The 21768-nt window shown below is 38.9% G+C and overlaps 2 protein-coding genes across 2 annotated transcripts in view; both read left to right on the top strand.

Moving 5' to 3' along the window:
* Positions 1–2750: 2750 nt before the first annotated feature.
* On the top strand, positions 2751–8935 carry LOC119794000 (coiled-coil domain-containing protein 92-like). Its single transcript, XM_038301334.1, has 4 exons — positions 2751–3111; positions 3314–3462; positions 3561–3608; positions 7896–8935. Exons 2-4 carry the CDS (start codon positions 3333–3335, stop codon positions 8579–8581), a joined length of 864 nt encoding a protein of 287 aa, XP_038157262.1. The 5' UTR covers positions 2751–3111; positions 3314–3332; the 3' UTR covers positions 8582–8935.
* Positions 8936–14821: 5886 nt separating this feature from the next.
* The window catches only part of LOC119793998 (clustered mitochondria protein homolog), a 31148-nt gene continuing 24201 nt past the window's right edge, over positions 14822–21768 (top strand). The window contains exons 1-4 of the mRNA XM_038301332.1: positions 14822–15066; positions 19065–20271; positions 20410–20540; positions 20628–20799. Coding sequence (XP_038157260.1) covers positions 15064–15066; positions 19065–20271; positions 20410–20540; positions 20628–20799 — 1513 coding nt within the window. The 5' untranslated portion in view covers positions 14822–15063. The remainder of the gene's footprint in view (positions 15067–19064; positions 20272–20409; positions 20541–20627; positions 20800–21768) is intronic.

Below are 21768 nucleotides of genomic sequence, written 5' to 3'. Positions count from 1 at the left end.
CATTCAAGGTGGGCTGGGTAAAACCAATAACAGATCAAACAGATAGACGATAGAAAATGATATAGAAAACAGATAGAAAACTATAAACTGCACTTTGGCTGATCTAAACATCGGTTAGTTACTTTTCCCCTCTTACAGTGACTGTAAAATTCAGCCTTCAAAAAAAGAAAAATAGAATCAAGCTTTTGTCAACATGACATGTCTTATATTCTTCATTTTTGCTTTAAATAATTAGAATTTCTGGGCTTTTTTCCCATTTAACTTTTGTATGCATTTGTCTCAGTCTCTGCCATACATCTTAACAGCTTTACTTATTTTATCTTTTTACTCTAACCATTGCACATAATAAACTATGCCATTTATACTATAAAGTATAAATGGCATTTATTAAAAATACTGTAATGACACATTTTTAGTATTGAGAAGATTGGAAATGCTCACAATTTAGGGCAGGTTAGATACAGCATTTAACTTGATAGTAATGCAGTTTGCAAGAATATGCATATTTTTCAGGCAAATTTAAGCATGACTTTTGTCTTGGGCTGCACGGTGCAACCGTATGTAGCCCTGTTGTCTTGCACCAAGAAGGTTCTGCGTATGATTCCCTGCTCGGGGTCTATCTGCATGGAGTTTGCATGTACAAAAACACATGACTGATAGGTTAATTGGTATCTCTAAATTGTCCTTATAGGTGTGTGTTACGGTACAACCTGGAAAGGTAGGCACCAGCCCCACTGCGAGCCTGATGGTATAAGCAGAAAAAGATAAATGGATGGACTCCTGCCCCTATAACGGATGGGTAAAGAGAGAAGTGACGTATGCATTTAAGAAGTCTGTATAAAACCGACAGAACAAAACAGAACTGCTTTCGGCACAAGATGCTTTGGGCAAATAAATGCAATGAGGGAAGTTTTGGGAATGTTTAGGGTTTGACCCTTACTGTTCAACATGATTTTACACCAGTGCATGAAGAAAAACATGGAAAATTGGGTTTGATTTGGAAACACTTGACAGGCCTGCAAAAAAAGAAGCCATTGATTGTTGCATCTGTGTCTGACCTCATAAATGCACTGGAAGAACAATCATATATACTTAGACAGTTTATATACAGTATGAGACACACCCCATACATATGTCATGATCTGGCCTGTTTGCTCTCCCTTAATTAGTAATTCCTTTCACCTGCCCTCTTCCCTCCCTGCCTCATTATAATTAATTCCTCTCACCTGTTTCCTCTGGTTTATATTCAGTTCAGCCTGAGCATTCAGTGCCAGATCATTGCTTGTCTTTCTGTCAGTCTTTCTGTTCAGTTTTTATTTGGTTCATGTCCTGGATCCTAGCTGCCAGTGGAAAGAGGGTTTTAGTGTTTGTCTCGTCTCCTGATCGTCCACTGTTCCTCCCCTGCGGAGTCCTCTGGGTTTTTGGCTCATTATGGGGGGAGGTTCAGTTTTTATCTAAGTAAGCCTGACTCCGGGGTGGAGACCAGTTTAAAGTCTGCTTCAAGTTCAGGTTCCACGTCCTGTCTCGGCTACCCTCTTCCACTGAGCCTGCCTGTCTGCACCTGATCCTGTCTGATCCTGTGCGTGACCAACTGGTCATGCTTCTGGTCCCAGTAAGACTCTGAACCCTCCTGGAAGCCTGTGGATGCCTGGAAGTCTGGATCCTGCCACCTGTCTCTGTTCCTGCCTGATCTGGATCCTGCCTGTTTCTGTCTGTTCCTGTCTGTTCTGGATCCCTGACCAGGATCAGCTTCCACCATCACCTCTGGGACTGCAGCACTGGGACACTTGTGGTCTGGACTGTTAAACCAGGTAAGTGACCAACACAGTTAATCTTCTATTGGTTGATCGTGGTCACTTACCTGTGTTTCCTCCCTAGAGTGTCTGAGATTGGGCGGTGCCCCGCCCCCCCTGCCTGCAGTGTCCGCGAGCCACAGCTCCGCTTTTGTTTTGTTTTTATATATATTTTATTTTAATAAACCTTTTGAACTTTCTTACTGACTGTCTCTCCTGAATACTGGGTCCATCTGTCCTCGGTTCATGACAACATGTTGAGGAAAACCCTTGCCTGAAGAGAAAAAGCTGTAACAGCTGCAAAATATTGGGCTAAGATTCATACTGCAGTGTCCTGTGATGCTGCAAGGGCTGTTGGGTAATGTTAGCATGGGGGTGGGAGGGGGGGTATCAGCATGTAATCCTAGCTTTGAAGTAAAAATGGTTGTTGATGTTGGAAGTCTGTTTATACTAGGCTAACATGGTGTTTGTAAGTGCTAAACAATGGACCATAAGGAGAATATTCCACCAGTTGGATGTTGTCAAAAAGGAATCCTTTGTTTTTTGAGACGACAGAATCAATGCATTGCATTTAAATATTTGTTCCAGCAGTTATTGTCTACATGCTGTTAAATTTGGTCAAATATCAAATTCTTTGCAATAAAAATTTAAGTTGTACCACATGCATATAACTGAAAAAATTTACTGAATCGCATTAAGTTTCTTTAATACAATCGTTTTATGTCCTACCCTTCTAACATGAAACAATTGTGTTAAAGCGTAACTAAATATGATTAAGTAAATGCCAAAAATGGGTGCATTATTTTTTTCAGTGTAGGTGTTAAATCTTTTAGTAAGACAGTTTGGCTCCAGTAAAATAATCAGTTTTAAGATGTAATGCTTTGTGTGAAACCTTAAAGAAAAACGCGTGCCCTTCAGATGTGCATACAGTATAATTTCTGAAATTAAAAAGAGGTGCATTGTCCCATTGGCAGCTCCTACAATCAAGCCTCTTCCCCTGATCTGCTTCTCGGGGGCACTAATAACCCCTCATAGCTCGGTGCTTTGTTGTGAGCGCAGCGCAGCGCCGCACTGCACGTACAGCAGAAGGTGAAGAGTAGGTTATATCCACTCAGCCTGATGCTGCAGGATTCATTCATGCTTTGCAGGAGGCGCACCGAGAAACAGCTGCCAAAGCAAACATAACAGCTGGAGAGCGTCATTTAGCGCATTCGGGTTTTTATTTTATTTTGTCCGCATTTTGGCTGCATCGAGGACAGAGACACCGGTCCGGGATCCATGAGACATCCTTTAGACTGGATACCGCTTCAGTATCACGGTAGGCCACAGACACAGATTATTACGCTCCAAACACCGGAAAACGCGCGCATATATTTGACCGAATGCAACTAAAATAAAAGAGAAGATGGATGAGTGATTTACCTGCTATTTCCTTTGATCAATCGGGAAATCATTTCTTATGAATATACTCAATGTTATCAGGTGATGTCACTGATGTCCAGCTGCTGACATCTGTTCAGGTTGCGTGAAGGTGGAGCCATGGACGCCGGGAGGCTGGAGCAGCAGGTGGCCAGCGTGGAAAGGGGGATCTGCTTCCTGAAGCAGGAGCACCTGGCCATGCTGACCGGCCTGCAGCTGGAGATCACACACCTGAAGAGGCGCTGCCAGGGTCAGTCCCAGCTCTGCAGCTTCCAGCACAGGGAATCCTGCCTGCTTTGTCTCCTCCATCTGTACCCTCTCTCCTAATCTGCCTCTTTCTTTGTACAGAGCTGAGCTGTGAGCTGGACTCCAAGTTTCCAGACAGAAACACTTCAGGTAAGAAATTAGATTTAGGGATTAATTAGCCTAATTGATTAATTATAACTGAAACTAGAATAAAAATAGGCATTGGGTTCCCTGAGCAAGTGCTGATGCAGCTGTTTTATAGATAAACAAACAAACAAGCAAATAATTACATTGATATATATATATATATATATATATATATATATATATATATATATATATATATACAGAGAGATAGGGAGATTGAAGAGGAGGGAACAGGAGAAATGGTTAATGGTTTACAGATAATATACATTTATATTTAGCCCCTTTGCTCTCAATACTATGAACTGCCAAATGTAAAAATTTACTTTTACTATGTTTCTTCATATTTGTTGGTTTTATCTAATATTTAGCAGCAAATAAATCTACTTTAACATCCTATCTTAATGTTATATTTGTATCGTATGCCAAAACAGTAAAAAAAAACAATCCACTGGACTTTGTTTCCAATGTTCAAGACGTTTCGCCTCCTATCCAGGACCAGTATTGGGCATTGCAGGCTAACAAAGAACCCAAATGACTCCCCATTCCTAAGGGGAGGACCTGTTCTTCTGCTACAATTTACATGTTTTTTTTTAAAGCCAAAACAAGGCTTTGTTTTGGTCCACTCTATAAAGCCTCGAACTCATGGCTAATTCTGACATTTTTAATTGAAAAAGCATCCTGGATGGGAAGCGAAACGTCTTCAAACTTGGAAACAAAGTCCAGTAGATTGTTTTTTAACATGTATTTGTATCCTAAATTTATATATATCTTTTGCAAATCTTAATCTTAAATCATAAATCTCTATCTTACGTCTAAATCTTAAATGCAAATATACATCTTAAATCTTACATTTAAATATGCACCTTAAATCTAAATCTTAAATCTAAATATGTATCTTCAATCTTAATTTTTTTATCTAAGTATTATAACTATTATATATATGTTTAGGCAAAATGTAAGACTTTATCTTAAATGTATATTTTTATATCTAAATCTTCAGAAGATATGCTAATTAACCAGGCTGTTTAACAGCTGAACATCTGGTCAAACCTGCAGCACATGGGAGCACCAACAGGAAGAGGCATCGTCACTACCTGATCCGCACTGGTAGCGTAGTCTATAGCACCAGCATTACATGAAAATAGACCAATATTACTTATTTCTGTCACCTATTATTGAAAGCACACTAAAGTACATTCTCTAAAAGGTTAATAACCACTTACATCCTTTTTCGCTTAGTCACTGATCTTTACCAGATCTGTCTCAGAAATGTTACCCCTGTCCTACTTCCTGCAGCATATTACTCTTCTTTATATTTGTAAATAATTCCAGTCATTTTTGATTTTATTTCATTGTACCTGTGTGGTAAATAGTGCAAAATCTAAAAAACAACATTGTTGTTCTTTAGATTATGCACATTGTTCCATTGTAATTCACTGGACTGCTCTGAACATGTCTAATAAGGATGATAGAGAAAGAAGCAATTTAATGTAAATAATGATGAAACAACTTCCCAAATAACTTATTCATTTTCTGAGCAACATTGCTTTAATGATTTAAAGATAGAAATAAGAACTTATGTTCCCTTAATTAAATTATTTAATGGTGACCTGGTTGAATATCTGGTTGATGGTCCGGATCAGTTAGTGACAGGCATCTTTTAAAGGTCCGAACATACTAGTGAAAATGGTGACCAGGCTGGGGGCGTGGCCACACGTTGATCTGTTAAAGGGGACTTGGTAAATAGCACATTTTCTAAATATTATAGTCAGAGATTAAGATGTTACATAAGGATTTAGATTTGACATTTACGTCAAAAATATATATTTAGATTTAACATTTTGATCTAAGATACACTTTTATTTAAGATATTTATTTAGGTTTAGATTTAATATATATTTTAAAAATGAAGATTTAAGATTATATTTAGATTTAGGATTTAGATATAAGAAATAGCTTTAGATAGAGATTCATGATTTACGGAGAAAATGTTCAATGTTGATGTTTCTGCTTGCCGTAAATGTAACTTTGAAGGCGAAAACAAACAAAACAAAATAGAGCCCAGGTCTGATAATCTCCATCCTGGGGGACCAAGGCTAAGTTCACACTGCAGGTCTAAATGCTCATTTACATGTCACCATCTTAATTTGTGTCCCTGAAGCCGCATGCACAAAAAAAAAAAAGAGGTGTCAGAACTCAGTGTCTGTAGCCCCATTTACGCAACCTTTTTGAAGCCTAGAGTGGTCTGAGCACGGTAAATCAGATAACTATTGAGTGTAAATGGAACCCAAAACTGATCCGGACCGTCCCAGACACAACCAAACCGTGCTAACATGGTACTAGTGCATCAGTAGGGCTCAGGTTGAGGTTGAGGTTCAGTTGAGGCTCAGTTTTCAGATAACAAAGAGCAAAGACTGTGTCATCTCCTTATACTCAGCCTCCGTAATCATGTAATTTCAGACATTCATAAAAATACTAGCTTGATTGATGATTCTGCTTAGCAGTGTAATGAGCCTCATTGTCTGTCGTTGTTTCCTGTGTCTGTAAGCCCTGATCAGACTATTGTTTGTCGTATCCACTTCCTAAAAGCCGACTCTGTCAAGTAAATTCACCAAAGGCTGCCTTCTTCGCCCAACTCTTTACAAACAATGAAATAGCACAATCAAAACAAAACATAACTTCCTGAATGTTACGGGTGCCGCCATGTTGATTTGCTTGTTTGCCTCTAGAGAGCAGTAGTGACGTAGACCGTCACTAGGAGGCGAGGAATCGTGATATTGTGATGTGTAAACAGTCGTAAGGAACCAAGCTCAGCACGGTTAACTGATCCAAGCTCGGTCTGAACTCGGCACGGATCGGTTTTCAGAGGGTGATGTAAATGGGGCTTATGGGTGGACTTAAAGCTGTTAAGCAGTGAAAGTAGCCGGATGATGCAGCAGACGATGCAGACAAGGAGACAGAGGAAGAAGAGTTCTGAAGTATTAATTACGGCTTTTGGAGGAGTAATGGCAGCCACATCTCAGAGGAGAAGTATGGATGCAGCCTCGTAGTCAACTCACTTATTACTGTATGACCCTTCAAGTTTCTTTTGGGTTAATTTTGTTGTCCCTCCACTCTACACCTCCAGCTATGCTGTCCTCCATGTTTGCTGTAATTATTTTTGTTCCCCTCTGTAACTTAAGAGTGACATAATCGTCATACTAATTCCAATATGGCTTATTTGTTTGTTCAAACGGCCACATTACAAAAAATATGACCTGTATTGGATTTAAAACCACATACTAATGTGGCTCAGATGGGATTTGAAACATTCTGCATCCACATGATCTGGGCTGTTCACACAGTCGTCAACTAATGTTTCCTGAGTTTAAAAAAAATCTGATTTGGGCCACGTTTGTCTGCAGTGTGAACGTAGCCTGAGGAATGACTTACATCAAAGCACATTCCTGTGCAAAAAAAAAAATAAATGTAAGTTGAGGTAAATCAAACAATAATCTGTGGCACTAAATTAGCTTTTAGATTTTTTTTTACCATGCAATCAGATAAATTGGATGGAATCTGGTTTGTAGGGACATATTTCAATATAACATCACTAAGTGGAGCACATTAAAAGAGAAAGCTGCAATTTTTTTCTATTAGGATTTGTAAAAAGAAATGTCAAAACTTTCTTCTCCTTCTGCTTCATATCAAAGCTACATTCTGTGTTGGCCTTCCATATAGAATCTCAGTAAAATACATTGTAATGTGACAATAGCTACGTTTCCATTAACCATAACATTGCGCTCATTGTAATAATGAAAATAGATTTGCTAAATGGAAGCACTGCAATGAAAAAAAACCTCACATTTATTGATAAAAAGTTTTTACGCTTTGATGAGGTCGTTTTTCAGTCGTATCAAAACTCTTATATTTTGTAAAACTCCAATGGAAACTCTTTTTTCACATCACACCAGTCACATGATCTGCAGCTGCACCTTACTGACTTGTAAAAAGATGAAACTAAAGACCAGAAATAGTTGGAGGATGATGGCGCCCTCTAGAGCCATGGCTGAAATCTGGATCTTGTGCGTTTTCATGCCATATTGTTTTCAGAGTTATCCTATGAACAAATGTATTCAATTTTAATTATATTAGTTATTTAATGGAAATGCAGCAATTATAAAACTTTGCATTTTCAAAATTACTAGTGTATGGTTGCATTTTTGAACACTTTTGTAATGGAAACGCAGCTATAGGCATACTTTGAGCTGTATTTATGGTGGGCCATGTATTAATACTGTTGTTCCTCAGAGGAAGAAGCAGAGCTCGCAGCTCGCTGTGAGGCTGCAGAGCGCCTTCTGGAGCGCCAGCAGTGCATGATGGTGACTGCGCGTGGAGAGCTGCGAGCAGGCCGGGCACGAGCAGTGGCACTCGGAAGAAGCCTGAGGGAGGAGGAGCGGCGTTTCCTGGAGGAACTGAAGCGTCGCAGTCACAAGATCACGCTGCTGAACCGAGAACTTCAACGACAAAATGTAATGACCTCAACTCTACACCATGAGCTTCACAGTGATCGGTTAAAACTTTTCCAGCAGCGGCAGAGGGCGGAATCTGCTGCAAACAGAGAGCAGGGAGATGTCAGACAGGAGGAGGAAGATCAGGAAGAGCAGGAGGAAGGAGGCTCAGAATGGCCCCTGTCTCCACATACAGGTGCCTCCTCCATCCAACCAGAGGGGAGATTCAGGAGGAACATCAGTGTGAGGGAGGAGAGGGTCAGAGCCTGTATCCCACGGGAGAGGGTGACATCACCACAGAGTCCACAACCAATGCCAGACCCCGCCCTTTTCTTGGTGCCACTCAGATACCGCCTCCTCCCTTGGAGCCAGCCAATGAGACTTCAGCATGGCGAGGAGGGGGAGGACGAATGGGAAGACATAGAGGACAGCAGGGTGCACAGAAGGGTGGACATGGGTGCAGGCGAAGGAGAAACGGCTCTGTGACTAAGATGTTTGCCTGCGTCTGCATCTGATAAACCTTTGAGAGGCTTCAGACGAGGCTGGGATCTTCTGTAAAAATCTTTAAAAAAAAGATTTTTGAATTAAGCTTCTCACAAAAAGGTTTCATCTAAACTAGACGTTGGTATATTATTAATAGATTTACTAAATTAAGAATGCAAATGTTTATTTGTAAAGTTAAGTGGGAGGTTTTTCAATTTCAGACACATATTTAGCAGCATTGCCTAAGTCAACACTTTCATATGTTGTTGCAGTTAAGTTTGTCTCTTGAAAAGGATTTTTTTTATTACCTGCACTTTATTAAACTCATACAACTTGCCTAGTTATGAAAAACCATAACCCCTGGTTTCCTGTTGTCTGTTTTTAAAACATATTGGAAGATATGAGAGAGACTTCCTCGCCCTTGAGGTAGCTTATTAAGTTCAAAAAATGAGACAGGATAGTAAAAACATCTCCTCTCAAAAGATCCTCCAAAGAAAATGTAAAATTAAATTGAGCACTGGGTAATATGGCTTGAAATTTTTCATGTTTTACCTTTTTTCTACCAAATCCAATTATTTAATGTATTCTCTTCCTTAAAGATATAGAGGATAATCTTTTATTTCTGGGTGGATCATCTAAATAAGTGGTCCACCTAATTGTCAATCATTCTGGTGATATGTTTACGTAAGCTCGTCTAGTTAGCTATCTTTTTCTGCACATGCGCACTTTCAGGCAAATATCTGGTGAGCTATGGTTTCAGATAGTCATTAAGGCTCACCTTTCTCACTGCAGTTCTTTAAAAATGGTCAAGGTTTGTAAGAGAAAAAGTGTATGAGAAGAAAAGAAGGGCCTTAGATATATCACAGAGCTCTCCTCAGAAAGCATTATTGGATTTGCTGTCACAGTAGCCCACTGTCGCTATAAGCTGGTGCTACCTGACAGTGGAGACTAATAACAAAGATGGCGCAGGCACCACGCAGGAGACCAACGGGGAAGTGATCATCTGTCAAAACGGTAAGTTGATTGAGTTCACTATAAAGTCCACTATATAGTCCCCTCTCTATATAGTGATTGAGGGATTTAAGGGTTAGGGCAGACATTCGGACATAGTAAGCTTTATGAGTTATGAGAACAGCAACTTTTAGGCAGAGAGTGCACAATGAGAAATGGGCTCATGCATGCTCTCGCATGTGCTTTTTTTTTAAAGTGGAGAGGGCGGGTCTTCTAAAAAATTCGAGAAAATCCTCCACAATACCTTTAAGGGTTAGAATAAAATTGACAATTGACATGCATTACTTAAAAAAAAAAAAAAGCTTTTATTCAAATTATTCCCTCAGTAAGGTGTCTTTAAATTGAAGTTAAACAAAATTTAAGCAGTTTAACATTTTTATAAAATAAGCATAAGTCAAATTATTACTATTTTTTTCAGCTTGTGGTATCACACTATGCTAGTTTATCAATTATGAGTATACATCTAAAAAAAAAGTGACGAACTAATGTCTTACGGGAGCCCAAGGAGTGGATTGTTTTAAAAAAAAAAAAAAAAACAACTACAGCTGCTAGGCTTCAGGTACTTAGAGATTCACTTCCAAACAGAAACCCCACATTCATATCTTCAGGTAACACAGAGTACATGTCAGACTTAATAATAATACTTTAGCGATAGTTTCAAGGTGTTTGCTTTATTGTATATCTCGTACCGTGTCTTTTGGTTGTGCTGTTCTTTTTTTTCATCTCGTTACAGGTGATGAAGCAGACTGAAGATGTTTTGTCGTTGTCTCCTTCCTATCTCCTCTTTCTTTCATCTTTTGTCCTTTTTTTTTCTTTTTCCTTTTTCTTCTTCTGTTCTTCTGCTCTGCTTGCATTGCGGTGTCCGTATGAACTGTAAAACTCCCTGCATAATTATAATAAAGCAATTTATATGCATGAAACAAGTGGAGCAGTATGGCAATTGCCATACCGCTACACTTGTGAAAGTAAAATCTGTTGGGCTCCTTTTGGCATCAAGACAATTATTCTTATTGCCACCTTGCCAGAACAACAAACATTTCCATTATTTAATCAGATCCTTTTGGGGGTTCAGTGCAGGCTCGGAGAAATGAACTCGAACTGAATTCTCTGGGAGACCATTCCCCCACACAGTGATCTTCACACCTTCTGATTACTTTTCAGATGTCGGCCCCGAACCCCCATCTACGCTTCCATTCCTTCCTCCCTCATCCCCTCATCCCTTGATCCCTCATTGCTTCATACTATCATCCTCAATTCAGTCAATAAACCTTTAAACTCATATAAAGTTTTTGTGTGGTCCTTGCCAGTGAATGTTCAAATGTATTTTGTTATATTTAATGGCCTCCAACCCAAAAAAGGTAAGTAGGCCTAATTTTTTACAGTATAAACTGCATTTTAAAACATGGTTAGAAGATGATGCTGTACTCATCTTCAAACCCCAGTCTTTAAATTTCTTGTTATGCTCAGATTCCCATAAGAAATCTTATGGTTGTAACTACTATTCCCAAACCAGAATATTGTAAGTTTTCAAAGTAAAAGATGAAACCATCTTTTTTTTAATTATCCATCATCTTTCCCAGCTGTCAGTGAATGCACCATGCACACACTGTAGATGGCTAAATAATCCATCAAATATGTTTATAGATGTCTCACTAGCTCTGTGAGTAGACTGCAATGAATGGAGGTTCTAAAAAGGAATATAATAAATACCTAATAGCAAACTAATGAAACGGCAAGTAATAGCAGCTAGAGTTTCCCTAACTGTTGTCTTACTGTTGGTGTGATCCGAATACTAATACCCAGGCCTCCTGTGGTAAGAAGACCTTCTTTTCAGCTGATGCCAAATAAATCTTTGTAGAAGCAGGAGGGGAATCCTGAGCGGTTTGATTTTTGGTGTTTTGTGGAGGTGGGGTCTTATTTCCAGAAGTCTCTAATAAAGTTCCTTTTTCTAACAAGTCAGACAAACTTTTCTCAATGTTCTGGTTCCCTTTTGATTTATACATTTTCATTCTGTAAATGGTAAAATATATTAGGGCCAGCCTACTTTTCTGCTTGATTAAACATTCTGCACCTAAACTAGTTATTTTGCTTAGTTGGATATCATGTATATATATGAATATATATTCTTGAAAATATGCAGTATGCACAGTGAGAAAGTAATATTTAAAACTGTATTACACTGTTGTTTTATTATGACAATTTGTAGAAGTTTTATATCTGAACTAACATATAAGCATAGAACCTTTCCTGACGTAATGTCTGTGATGTCTACAAAATACCGCAGTAAAGTGCAACACAAATAAACAAAAAAAATTTCAGAGAAAATGTAGAAATAATTTCATTATCTCTTGAAATCCAAGCCAATACCCAATGATACTCATTAACCACAGATTGTGTATATTTCAAACCCATGCCTTACGTACAAAGTGTGTGTATGCACAAAAAAATTGCCGGCACAATATTTGAAGCACAACTCAGCATGTTTATTGCATAAGTAAAATAAAGCCTTCTTTCCACCCAAAAACACTGACATTCGACTTGGTTCAGTTTATTAAACTGAAAGAGCATCACACCATTTGTAAAAGTTTAATCTTACCCTGATATCTTAGCCTCAAACGATAATGTAAAGTCTCCAAAAATAATGGAAATAACTTCATTTGGATGTAAACTGTAAATATTCCTCTATTCTGGTCTGTAAATGTGCATCAGTCTGTAAAATTTACATATAATATATTCTCAAATGGGCACCACAAAATGGTGGGGGGGTCAGCAGTTAAATCGTTAGAAGTCAGAAGACATTGCTGAAGTGGAAAGCTGGAAAGGTTTGAGTAGTTGTGTAAGGATGGCAGCCTTGACACTGGTGGAGGACAGCTTTGGTGTCAGGATTAAAACAAAAGGGAGCCACATATGTAGCGTATATTATTCTCCACAGGAGCATTGGGTCATCTATTTTCATTCACTATTTAAATCTAAATGAGCGTATTTTACTCTGCACGTGCACATTGACTGTCCCACATGCACAATTCAGTGAGCACCGAAGCTGAAACTCCACCCATGTGAATAGTTAGTGCTTAGTTAGGGCAGGTTTTTGCAGTTGAAATGATAAGCTGTGCTTCTTTAGCTTTGCAGATATTAAATATTATCTTTTAGTTCATCTAAAGGTCACTATTTCTCCATTAAGCTCCTTATTGAACCAAAGCTACATTTCTAACGCTTCTCTAGTCCTGATTTGCAGAGTTGTGCTCCTTTTGTTTTCAAGATATAATCATTTTTATTTTCAGCCAATGACATCACCATCTGACCAGACATTCGTGCTGTGCTCATTTCCAAAAATAAAGTTTGGCCTTTATACAGACACTTGGAAACTTGGGAGTTATCTTTGACAAAGGTATGTCATTAGTGCAGGACCGTAAGCAGCTAACAAGAAACTGCTTATTTCAACTAAGGAAAATCTCTAAACTCAGGAATATTGTCTCAAAGAATGATCTGGTTATAATAATTCATGCTTTTGTGTCTCCGCGTTTAGACTCTTGTAATAGTTTCTTTTCATGTCTGAACAAGAAGGAGCTCTTTCAGCTGCAACCAGTGCAAAACTGACCCATACAAATAGAAGGACATATTCCCGATTCTAAAAGCACTTCATTGGCTGCCAGTGTCTTATAGAATCATGTTTAAAATTCTAGTTTATTCTTTCAGAGCTTTACATGGTCAGGCTCCTTCTTACACCAGTGATCTGATCCAGCCTTACATCCCTGCCTGAGCTCTGAGGTCTGTGGATCAGAATCTGCCGAAGGTTCCACTCACTCGTTATCACACCAGAGGGGACCATTCCTTTCAGGCTGTTGCTCCCAGGCTATTGCTACCAGAAATTGGAATGATCTTCTGCTCATATTGCATACTATTGACTCTGTTGTCACCTTCAAGAGCTTACTTAAGACCCATTAATTTGTACAAGCTTTTAATTAACTATCTTTTGGGCTGCTATGATCTCTTATTATATTGGCCTTTTATTTTGGCTTTTTTTCTGATGTTTTTAAATTGTGCTGTGAAGCACTTTGTGCCTTTGGTCTGTGAAAGATGCCATCTAATAAAGCCTACTTACTTACTTAAAACAAAAAATCTGAAAATATATTATTTATTAGTGAGACTGACGTTATTCAAGTCTTTAGTTGGATGCAACAAATATCCCTGATGGGTGTTGAGGTCTATGTGACTGTTTGATTGAACTAAAATATTGTAGGTATCTTACAAGAATAAATGTCCAAAAATGCATTTGTATTTTAAGGCCGGGAATAGGTCTGGAGAAAATTCCACCTGCAGTTACATCCATGTTGAGATTTATAAAGAATCTATAAAGAATTTATAAAGGATTGGACAGAGACACATGTATGCACAGGGTTTTACATCAGAATTCTTTTTGAAATGCAAAGTTTAGAGTCCCCCCACTGTTGTTTGGAATTTAAAGTTTTGAATATTTATTTAAAAAAAATTATGTCTTATTTGAAAAAGATAAAAAAAAAGTTCAATCAAGCTTCTCAAGGCTTTGCATATTTCAGTGGAAAGACAATTTAAAGTGGTGTAAATAAGAAAATAAAATAAATAGAAAGATGAATTGGAGTAGCATAAAGGCAACACTGTTAAGGAGAATAATAGAGCGCCTTTAAAACAAGATATATATATATATATATAAAAATAAAATAAAATGACTGATGAATGTTAGACAAGATAAAATGTTTAAGAAAATAGAAACAGTTAAAAGTTAAACTTGAAACATAATGAATAATGATAAGATAGCAAAGAATATAAATTCCTTAGACCACTCTGCAATCAGGTTCAGATGAGTGGAGAAAAGAACTGATGATTATTCTGACAACAGATTAAATTGTCTGTTTTGTTATAACTACTTGACTTTGTTAAAGTTCTTGGTCTCAAAATTATAGAGACAGATTTTGCATTTTATATATTCACTGGCATGAGATTAAATAGGGCAATATATAAATGCATGTCACACTTTGCCAGTTATTTTGGTCAGTCATAAAAAAAGAAACAATAAAATACTGTAAAACCAACTCTTGTTACATCACACCTTTGCAAGGCAGTGAAAAGATGACCAAATTTGTTTTTGTTTTTTACCAGTAGATGGCAGTAATAACAGTCATGCTACCACCTTCATGCCTCAATCTGAATCATACAGGAAGTTACATCATGTGTAGCAGAAAGGGGGCCCTCTGCTGGCCTTGTATAGGTACTGCCTATACAGGGTGAGGGCCCACAGACTCTGTGACAGCTCCCCTTCCTCTCCCCTCTCATGAAGGACACAGTTTGTGTAATGTGGTCACACAGCAAGGACAGGAGAGCCTCCTGCACACTGAGGGAAAGCCTGGGAGACGCTGCTTTGAGTTTTATTCAAGATGGAAATCAGAAGATATGAGACAAGATGACAGAGAGTGAATAAGTTCTTCTTTCTTCACTGGATGGTAGGTCTCACATATCTGTTGTTATATTTTTGTTGTGATCATGCAAATTTACCCCACAACAGTTTATGTTCTCATGAGTTTTAGTTAAAAGTTTAATTTAAGAAAAGATCTTATTAGGATTGTATCAGTGGCGGCTGGTGAAAAATATTTTTGGTGGGGCTGATATAGCCTAGTGTATGTCTCCAACTAATCCGGAATAAGAATTCAAATAAACAATTGGACAATACATACAATTTAACAGTAATGATTTAATTTACTATATAATAACAGTAACAGTGATGATTTGGGTCACTGTGACGGGGTTCTTTGGCCTCCAAGAATCCAGGCTCAGTCGGGTTACCGATGTTGCTGATTTATTGAGCTCAAAAACTCAAAACAGGGTGCAAAAGAAACTAAACATATACAAGATCCTCTGGGCCTCAGCCTCCCTCCAGTTACCAGCAATGTAACAAAGAAATAGAAAACAAAAATTGCTGCTTTTCTTCCCACAGCCCTCATTAAATAGTTTAAGCCCCTCACCTCTGGCTCTCTTATTTCTGATTTCTTCTCATTAATCAGTTTTGTCCATATATTACCTCCACAAACAATTGATGTACAAAAACAAATCATTTTTACAACTTCATTCTTTTACACAGATTCATTGACTTATTCAATTACACTAAACTGGGTTTGAACCCAGCAAAGACGCAGCCAGACTGAAGATGACAAGTCCCCATAGCATAAACACGTACACACACACACACACACCCACACCCCCCACACACCCACACACACACACACACACGGCTAACCCCACTGAAATATTAAGTGTGCACCCTCAATACGCCAGCAGGTAACCAGGAACAGCTTGTGTGTTTTAAGTTCATGGAGCTACTTGGCTCAGCGCGAGTGTATTGGTCCTCACAAACACAGTATAACAGGAATGTGTGTGTGGCGCGCAAAGTTAGAGGTTGTTTTAAGCGACGAGGTGGATTCGTCACAGTCACAATAACCATAACATGAAATGTTCATATCCTACAACAGGGATGTTCTTCTGGCAAACGGGTAGATAAATAAGGATCTCACCGAATTTGGTGGAAGCTGCATCTCGCTCGTTACATTCGCCATCTTCCCTCTAACTGTCTGCACCTGCGCTTGGGTTCAGAAGCCTGTTAAAGCGCAGTATTTTCAGCGCCCCAAGACCATAAAGTTCCGAGACGCTGATTGGCCATTAAATTCACCTAGCAATAGTACATGATTGACAGATTCTCTGCATATGTGGGGCTGTCTGATAGGCGCCCCCAGAACAGAGACGGTAGGAGTCTTTCTGTGGAAATCCACAAATTAATGACAGTAGATAGGGAAATTTAGTTTATATAATTTGTTTTGCTTATAGATACACAGTCTAGAGAGTAAAACTGACATTTATGAGTTAATTTCTAAAAATATATTTTACGTTTCTCTCTTCTTATCAGGGAGGGCGGTGCCCCAGCGCCCCCTATGGGCCGGCCGCCACTGGATTGTATATATATTTCTGAATGATTTTTAATCTCTTAATCTGTCCTCAGTTCACTTTTTAAACTTTTCTTCCAGGATTTCCTACATGCTTGGTGTCATTGGTATGGTTGGATTTACAATCTGAGGTTGTCCAGTTCATGTAGGGTGACACCATTGCAGGACATCTTTCTAATCACACTGTCATCAGCTGCTGTTTAAGGCTCTAAGCTGCTTGCATTTCCACTCAGACACTCATGGAGAGGGTGCACCCTTGTGGAGTCTTTGCTGTTCACTTTGATGTATTCTTTTATATGAGTTTTTAATCAATTTTATATTTATTTTTTGTTTTATTCATGTTTTGTCCCTTATAATCTGATCAGACTAAACTTTTTTTTCTGTTTTAGGTCCATTAGGATGTAGAAGTGTATTTTTTTTTGTGTCAGTGCCAAAATTTCTTCTAATATTGATCTTTATATAGTATGCCTTAGAATGTGTTAGAATTTAGTTGAAGTTGCAGAATTTAAGCCAGATGTTTTAGGCTTCCTTCCACAAGGTTTTTAAGTGATTTGCTTAGATCCATTCCTCCTGAATAAATTAATACAGAGAGATCCAGAGCAAATAAGTATAACTGAGTAAAGCTAAAAGAAATTATACAAATAAATACAAAAATAGAGAGAAGTGCAACAAAATTCCCCCAAAGAATATACAGCGGGTAAAATAATTAATGAATACGCCACCATTTTTCTCAGAAAAATATATTTCTAGAGGTGCTATTGACATGACATTTTTATCGGATGTCGGTAACGGTCCATGCAATCCACATATACAAAGAAATCCAACCAAAGATGTCCAGAAATTAAGTTATTTGTAATAATGACACTCGGTTAGTGCCATTAAAGTATTAAAATTATTAAACACGTGAAGAAAGTGAGGTGCAACAAGGCATGGAAAGCCAAAACACCAGCAGAGCAAATTGATATCGGATTGTTCAGTCTTAAATCATGGCCTATAAAAAGGTGTCTCTGGTATCACACAAGAAACATCTCATGCTGGGTAAAAGTAAATAAATTTCTCAAGACCTTTGCGACCTTATTGTTCCAAATAATAATGATGGTACTGGTTGTAGAAGGATTTCTAAACTTCTGAATGTTCCAGTGAGCACTGTTGGAGCCATAATCCGAAAGTGGAAATAACATAATTTCACCATAAACCGACCACGGCCAGGTGCTCCTCACAAGATTTCTGACAGAGGAGTGAAAAGACTGATCAGAAGAGTTGTCCAAGAGCCAAAGTCCACTAAAGGAGAGCTTCAGACAGACCTGGAATTAGCAGGTACATTTGTTTCAAAGAAAATAACAGGTAATGGACTCAACCGCCATGGCCTATAAGCATGCTCACCATGCAAGACTCCATTGCTGAAGAAAAACCACGTTGAAGCTTGTTTAAAGTTTGCTGCACAACATTTAGACAAGCCTGTGAAATAATGGGAGAATATAGTCTGGTCAGATGAGACCAAAATTTAACTCTTTGGATACATGATACAAATCATGTGTGGAGGTCAAATGGCACTGCATGTCAGCCCAAAAACACCATAGCAACAGTGAAGCTTGGAGATGGGAACATCATGGCGTGGGGCGGTTTTTCACCATATGGCACTGCCAAGCTTTAAATAATTGAAGGAAGAGTGAAGAGAAAAATGTAATGAGACATTCTTGATAATAAAAAAAAAAATCTGCTGCCATATACCAGGATGATGAAGATGAAATGTGGGGGGACATTTCAGCAAGACAATAACCCCAAACACACAGCCAATAAAACTCAATTGGTTTCAGAGAAAGGGGGGGGGGCTGCTTAAATGGCCCAGTCAATCACCTGACTTCATTCCAATAGAAAATGGAAAGAACTAAAGATCAGAGTTATTAGAAAAGGCCCATGAAACCTTCAAGATTTAAAGACTGTTTGGGTGGAAGAATGGGCCAAAATCACACCTGAACAATACATACGACTTATTTCTCCATACAGGAGGCATCTTGAAGCTGTCGTTGCCAACAAAGGCTTTGGTACAAAGTATTAAATATATTTCAATAAGTGCATTCAATACTTTTTCCTAGTGCCATTCAATATTATTACACATAACTTAATTACTGGACATCTATGGTTTCCTGGGCTTGGCATCTTTTTACTCAAGGGTCTATGATATTTTTGAGTAATGATGATTATTATGACAGCTGTTCTCCAAATATCAGTTGGCTATGGCAGCTTTAGAAATATGTCATTTAGTTGGAGCCCTTCAGCTGATACTTGTGCTCAATCAAGAGCTATAATTTGCTTTAGTCCAACTTTAATGCTTTTTTAGGAATAATTTTTAACAAGTTGTCATGTTTGGTTGATGAAAATCAAAGAAGTTGGTGGTATCCTATTATTTATTCATCTGCTATACAATTAATATTAAACAGTAATGTGGGTAAGTGTACACATTTGGTTGTAATTTTTGTCAAACACTGGAATTTTTCCTTCTTCAGTTGGAGAGATTTCTGCACAAAGCAACCATGGGAAACATCTTTCAGTGTTGCCACACCCTGCTTGCCTTCTTCAAGTGTCAGGATGCACCATCTCAGGGGGGGGCTGAGCAATCCCCTCTTCTATCAAGCGATGAAAGCGATTGTGACTCCTGGAGCTCTCAGCACAACTTAGAGGACAATATATTAAACCCGTCTACTGGTATAACAAACACAGCACTTGAGCCGGAACATTTTCTGTTTCCTGACATCATACTAAGCAGCAACCCTGGAGGCGAAGTGACACCGGTGGAGCCCATGGTATGTCTACTGGTTTCTGAGGAGGATGAGGAGCAGGGATTTATAGCAGGTCAACCTGAAGATGAACGAAAAATATGGGGCAACGGCAACGGAAGAGGCAGAGCTTTCTCTGAAGTTGAGACACAGACTGAGGAGGAGACTTCGATTGGTACAGAGGTGCAAGCTCAGATAAACTCAGAGGCAGAAATGCAGACAAATCCTGGGTACATTGATGAGACTCTGGAGACAGCGAAGATAGAAATCTGGGACGAAAAACCTCAGCAGGTAGATTTGATTTTAGACACACAAACATCACAAATAAATAATTTAAAACTCAACAATTTACAAATAGTAGAAGCACAAAGCATAAACACAGAAGATTCATGGTTAACAGAAAGGGAAGAAAGGAAAAATAAATCACAGAAGTCTAAACAACAAGCTGAAGAAGGACTGGAACAGAGGGTGGAATATTCCCCTGGTATTGTTTGGACTAAACAGAACCCTGCACTGATGCATCACAGTGAAAGCAGTAAAGATCAAAACGTTGACAAGACTCTGCAAAGAACAGGTAGATTTGATGACAGTATTGATGCAGACAAAAAAACTAACAACACAATCAATGATATCAGCTCTGCTGGAAGTCATGAGGATCTCCAAGTAAGATGTGAACACAGTGAAGCAGATCCAGTAGGTAAATCTGTGATGTTGGCTCATAAAGTACGAAAAGAAAATGATCCATTAAGTATTAACGCAGATGATTTAGCAGAGCGATTCATTTCTACAAAGGATCCAATGTATGATGATAAGAAAAACATAAAGCCAGCCAAGAGAGGACTGGAAGAGCATGATGAGCAGGAAGGAGCAGAGAGACAGGAGGAGAAAAGCCTGTTTTTAATGGACAGACTGTTTCTGGGAGCTCCGCTTATGAAAGGTTGGTGATTGGCATCCATCTTTGTTTATCTTTATGGATTCACTTTTTTTTGCTTAAGTCTTAAAATGGAGAGAAATCTTCTATATAGGAATTTTTCTTCACTCTGTTGTCTTCTCTGCCATTTCTGCATGGGTTTAGGAATCACTGAGGATCTCCAGCTCTCTCCTGAGAGAAGTACGTTGCCAGGCCTTGGAGATGTAACCGATCTTCATGAGGACGATTTTACCGTCAGAATTCAGCCGCCTGGAACAGACAGTTTTGAGCTTCAGGTAATACTCGCTTCTGTTGTCCTAGAAGAGCTTGACTGAACCTTTACCTCCCTCCAGTATTTTACTCTGTCTTTCCTTCCCTCTCAGGTGTCAGGACAGATGATGGTATCTGAGCTCCACCAGGTGCTTATGGATCATGAGATCACCTGCCACCGTACCTGCTTCTCCCTGCAGCTAGGACAAACGGTCCTCGACAGCCTGACCAAGCTCGGCTCCATCGAGGGCATTCGGGGGGGTGTATTGATCAGGGTGGTGGAGGGTAACTGACTCTTCCTTTCTCCCATCATCCTTTCAACTTCTGTATTTTCTCAACAATCAAGTGTAAAGTTGAGGCAGTGTGTTTGGACTACCAGAAGCAATTTATTTGTAATATTTTAGACATTTTCTAAACTTTTTTTTTGCTCTTTTTTAATCGTTTTTTTACAGATATATTAGCAAACATGTATTTGGAAAAAGCTATAGACTGGGTAGGGGGTAGTAACTAGTTACATTTACCCAGTTACATTTACTAGAGCAACACACACACAAAAACGTGTTTTTAGGAGTAGTTTTAATGTACATTACTTACTTTTACTTGAGTAATATTCTAGTGATGCATTATTAATCCTACTTGAATAAATTATCTGGCTACTCTGTTGGTTGTGAGTTAATTGAGCTATTCAGAGAGATCCGTGGAACGAACACTTAACAGTAGATATTTTCCAATCCAATTGAAACACCTATGGTAGAAGAAGAGACTGGAATCATCCATCACCCAGTTTGAAGTCACCGAGGTGGTCAGTATCAAGGCTTCGGGGATGGATGAGAGCCACCCTGAGTGCCTTTGAGCTCTGGATGTTGTTAGGTTATTGTGCCTGACACACCTCTTCAACATTGCATAAAGGTCGGGGACAGTGCTCCTGGATTGGCAGACAAGGATGGTATTTTCCCTGCATAAGAAAAGGGACCGGAGGGTGTCTTGCAACTATAGTGGGGTCACACTTCTCAGCCTCCCTGGAAGGCCTGTGCCGGGTTGCTGGAGCAGAGAGTCGGCTGATTGTCGAACCTCAGCTTCAGGAAGAGCAGTGTGGCTTTTGTCTCAGCTGTGGAAAAGGGGACCAGCTCTATGCAATCTGCAGTGTGGGCAAGGATGATTGGGAGTTTACCCAACTTTTGGACAGAATTTCTAGGCGCAGCAAAGGTCCAGAGTGGTGTTTTGTTTGGGCACCAGCAGATCACATCCCTGCTT

Source organism: Cyprinodon tularosa, unplaced genomic scaffold, assembly GCF_016077235.1.
Source record: "Cyprinodon tularosa strain WSP-4 unplaced genomic scaffold, ASM1607723v1 ctg466, whole genome shotgun sequence".
NCBI lineage: Eukaryota > Metazoa > Chordata > Actinopteri > Cyprinodontiformes > Cyprinodontidae > Cyprinodon > Cyprinodon tularosa.
This window is presented reverse-complemented; position numbering and strand designations above follow the sequence as displayed.